Source organism: Nansenia antarctica (genome assembly GCF_963989245.1).
Source record: "Nansenia antarctica genome assembly, chromosome: 14".
In the NCBI taxonomy this organism is placed as follows: Eukaryota; Metazoa; Chordata; class Actinopteri; order Argentiniformes; family Microstomatidae; genus Nansenia; species Nansenia antarctica.
Window position 1 is genome coordinate 19884511 of NC_137684.1, and position 4870 is coordinate 19889380.

A 4870-nucleotide genomic window follows, 5' to 3' on the forward strand; every position below is an offset into this window, starting at 1 on the left:
TCAAGAAACCTTCTCCTGTGTTGCATAAGAAATAGATCTACTTTCTCACAATGATTTGAATAGATAGTATCCATGTCTAGTCTATCTAGCACTTCAGCAGTGGGAAAATGTGATAACCCAGAGGACAATAAAACATATAGGATAATAAAACAGTCGCTATGCAAGTTGCTCTGCATAGTTCATTAAGATACATTTCATAAAGAAAAGGAAAAGTAGGAAAGAGACTGGGGAATAATGTGTGTTGCTCAGAGAAATCTTTGGTTGTGATTGCTCATTGAACCCCCCCCCCCCTCTTCCCACACACACACACTCCCCCCATTCACCTATAACCCCCCTCCCTGTCTGCAGTCATCAGCCATTGTCTCCTCACACATCGTCTCAGGGTCTTTGATAGGTAGTTGATAACAGACTTGATGGGTCTGGACTAGGTGTATATAAAGGGCAAGACCGTCAGCAGAGAGCTACTATTCCTTCCTCCAGCAAGCAACAACCGCAACAGCCTCCACCAGTCTTTCCCTTGGAACTCTCAGGACGTTTGAGTTTCCCCTTCTCTTCAACCATGGCTCTAGTCTTCTTCTTCACTCTGGTTCTCCTGCTGGTCCTCGTGAGGCCGGCTGCCCTGGCATTCGATATGGGCCAGTCGACCCGCTGTGTGCCCATCCCCCACCAGATGAGCGTGTGCCAGGACGTGGGCTATACAGAGATGCGTCTGCCCAACTTTCTGGGCCACAGCAGCCTGGAGAGTGAGGTGGTGCCCCGGTCGGAGGACTGGCGGCCTCTGCTCCAGACAGGATGCCACCCTCAGGCCCAGGCCTTCCTCTGCTCCCTCATCGCCCCGGTCTGCCTGGACACGTAAGGAACCCTCTTCTGTTTTTATCATCCGTGTCCTTCTTCTCCCCGTTTCCTCTCCGTCTCTCTCTGTTCCTGTCTCACTTGATGTCTCTCTGTTTTACTCTATTGGGTTGGCTTATTTTCTTCTTCTTGCTCTCTCTCCGGTACCCTCCCTATCTGTCCCTCCTCTTCACCCTTTATTTGGTTCTGTCCGTCTGTCCCCAATTCCTTCCCATTCTCTCTTATGTCCTCTCAGGTGGACAGATCATGGGACCTTGATTATTTAAAAAATGTGCCCACCCTCAGTCTATCAATACTCATTTGGTGTGTTGTTGTTTTGAGTGTCCACTTTTGGCCTGACCGTGTCTCTGTTCCTCCCCAGGTTTATCCAGCCGTGTCGTAGCCTGTGTGTGTCCGTAAGGGACAGCTGTGCCCCGGTGCTGGCCTGCCAGGGCCACGCCTGGCCTGAGGCTCTGGACTGTGACCGCTTCCCTGCCCAGGAGGACATGTGTTTGACCCCACACCCGAAACAAAACAGCCACCTAGCGAAAGGTCAGTATCCTCAAATAGCTCCTTAAAATAAAGTTATTTAAATCGACATTTAAAGTTCCCTACTTTTTCCGTTTTTTATAATGGAATGTTATTTGGGCTTGAATGAACACATTTCCTGCTGGAGTCTTTTTTCTATTGTTATTGCTCAGGAGTAGTGTTGACCTCTGTTGTTTCTCTTACAGCACTGCCTAAGCCTGCATGCCAAGCCTGCCCCTCTGTAGAGGAGCTCCCCTCACTGAAAACAGTACTGGATGCCTTGTGTCAGGATGACTTTGGTAAGTGGAATGTTCACATGACCTAGCATAATAATGGGATATTGTCACTACAGTGTGTTGTTTTACATACCGTGACTGTTGTGAGAATTTATCTAATGCCTATTTGTGTGTGTGTGTGTATAGCGAGGCTACTCAATGCACATTTACAGTTTTGGGTGTAGCCTTCTTGTTTTTTTTTTACTTACGCATACTCACTCCCTCCTTTCCTTCTCCTCTTCAGCTGTGACAGCCAAGCTCTCTCGTCTGCGCCTGCCGTCAGGTGAGCCAGAGTTCGAGGTGGAGGGCAGGGTTGAGTTTATCCGCCAGGGCCCTCTCCTGCCCTACGACACCCAGCACCTCCTCCAGCAGTGGCTCCTTATCAACTTGAGCTGCGCCCACACCCTAGTGGTCCGCCCCGGACGGGCACAGCTCTACCTGTTGACGGGCGCTGTGCAGCCCGATGGCACCCTGGCCCTCACCCACCTCTTCCCCTGGCACAAGAAGGACACCAACATTGCAGTAGCCACTCGCAAGTGGAAACATCACAAATGCTGATGGGGCATTGATTGATTCAGCACAGCAACTGAACTGTAAAAATGAGCTCTGAATCTGTGTGACTCTCAAGGGGGTAGCCTCACACAAAAGAACTTGGACTTGGACTCAAGAAAGTTATGTTCTCTGTGCGGCAGAAAGGGATGGGACCCAGGGCTGAGTTATATGATTATTGTTATTACATTACTGACCTGCTGACTCCAGAAGGTGGAAAACAAGGAAAAGCATTGTTAGTGTTAGAGCTGGACTCTCACTTACACTCTGCTGCCCTCTGCTGTTTACTCAGAGTAGCTAACTCTCTCTCAACCCTTATATAGCACACAGTTATAGAATGCACTCTACTGTACATAGAAATGTAAATGATTTTTAAAGAGTATTATTTTCTATTTTGATAATACGGTATTTATGTGTTTTGTGTGTTGAATGAAAAATATGTGGCAATAAATGGTCAATATTTACCTTTTTTCTCATTGTCAAGTCATTCAAACAGTCAAATGATAATCAATACACACAATGACTCATGATAATATACAGAATCACTTACAAATATAACCGCAAGAGTGAATGGGGCGTGTTCCTACAGACATGCCCCCCTAACCATAAATGGGGTGAGATTGACAGACACAGGGTTGATCGACAGACAGGTTGTAGATTGACAGATAGGGGGTGTAGTCTAGCAGCAAGTCCTCAAAAAAGGCTTTAGTTTTCGAGATACCCCTACCCGAGGTAGAACAAATGACAACAATGATTTTTCTTATCTTTAGGGTCTCCCATTAATGAAATTGATTGTTGTCAAATTGTATTTTTGGGGAAAATATGTTTTTTGGGTTGTTCTTAGAGCTACCCCAATCCCTGAAAAAGACCCAAATTAGACCAGGCCGAATATGGGGAAGGTGACAAAAAAGCCCATAACTTGAGAATGATCACTCTTTTCCTCTTCAGATTTGCTGAGGTATGAACCAGGTGGTTGTCCTACATCACCAAATAGTCAGACAACTATTTACCTAAATAAATACTGAATTATAGTCCTATAAACTTAGCTTTAGTTTAGACGGAAATTGTACTTTTTGGTGACAGGAACATAGGACTCCATCACTTTTCTCTCATTTATCAGAAAAACAGAAATCCCTGAAAAATATATCATTACTGAATTGTCTAGGGTGCTATTGAACACTAACCAGTAGTTGTATGGAAATATCTCATACAGTTCTATTGCAAATGAGATTTCTTTAGACATAGGCCTACATCTTCTCTGATAGTCAAATTCCGAATGGGGGATAAGTGGCATAATAGCCTATTAAGTTAAGAATGTTCACTCTGATGGTCATCATATTTGGAGAGGGAAATACCAGGTGGCTGGACTACATCACCAAATAGTCAGAATAAGAGTAACCCAATCAAATAAAGTTTATTAGTTCTAAATTGCAAGCCTCTAAAACATAGGTGTAAATAGTACAGGTTTTATTAAAACTGGAACCTTAATTCAAAGTACAATTAAATAAAGTCCTCAAACATTAGGGGACACATTTTGACATTCTGCACAGCAGGTGCAGAACTCTGTGCATGGAAGGCCAACAGAGAGGCACTGGCACTTTCCACTCTCTCCACACTTTGCATCTTTGCAATATAAGTGAGTGATGTCTCTCACTTCTGTAGGTGCTGGGGGTTTTGTAAAAAGGACAGGTTGAATGGCCCCATCTCTGATAATCCACCCCTTGCCAATAGGACTCCATAACAGGGGTTTGGGCATGTGGCTGTGACACCATACCGCTGTCTGGAACATTGCTCTCTGCACATGCTGCTGAAATGCATCCTCTGTTGGCGGCAGATTTGCAAAGGCTGTATCTGATGTTGATGCAATTATGAACCTCAGTTCATCCAGGTTTGTGCACATCAATCCATTTTCCATTTTCTTCTTTCCATATAGGAGTAGCGCAAATTCTCTTGCGGCTGGCAAAGACTCTTCCAAGCTGGCAGAGAGTCCAAAATGGGCCAGATCTTTGAGCTCGCTGAGATGGGTCTTGAGTTTGTTGAATGCTGTTGTCTTTCCTATTCTGTACAAACTACTTGTTGTGTCACAGCCAGTGAGTGCATGACATGCTGGTAGACAGTTAGACATGTCTTTTCCAATCTTCTCAGATATTTCCATACAACTACTGGTTAGTGTTCAATAGCACCCTAGACAATTCAGTAATGATATCTTTTTCAGGGATTTCTGTTTTTCTGATAAATGAGAGAAAAGTGATGGAGTCACTGTTCCTGTCACCAAAAAGTACAATTTCCGTCTAAACTAAAGCTAAGTTTACAGGACTATAATTCAGCATTTATTTAGGTAAATAGTTGTCTGACTATTTGGTGATGTAGGACAACCACCTGGTTCATACCTCAGCAAATTTGAGAGTGATCATTCTCAAGTTATGGGCTTTTTTGTCACCTTCCCCATATTCGGCCTGGTCTAATTTGGCTCTTTTTCAGGGATTGGGGTAGCTCTAAAGAACAACCCAAAAAACATATTTTCCCCCAAACTAAAATTTGACAACAATCAATTTCATTAATGGGAGACCCTAAAGATAAGAAAAATCATTGTTGTCATTTGTTCTACCTCGGGTAGGGGTATCTCAAAATCTGAGGGCCCTTCCTGCTAGACTAGTGGACCTACAGACAGGGGGGTAAACCACTCA

At 44.3% G+C, this 4870-nt stretch overlaps 1 protein-coding gene across 1 annotated transcript; it reads left to right on the plus strand.

The window, feature by feature from the left end:
* Nucleotides 1-559: 559 nt before the first annotated feature.
* On the plus strand, nucleotides 560-2192 carry szl (sizzled; the record flags this gene model as incomplete). Its single annotated transcript, XM_080544675.1, has 4 exons — nucleotides 560-852; nucleotides 1214-1383; nucleotides 1566-1658; nucleotides 1879-2192. The coding sequence occupies 4 exons, from the start codon at nucleotides 560-562 to the stop codon at nucleotides 2190-2192; spliced, it is 870 nt and encodes a 289-aa protein (XP_080400801.1).
* Nucleotides 2193-4870: the final 2678 nt, after the last annotated feature.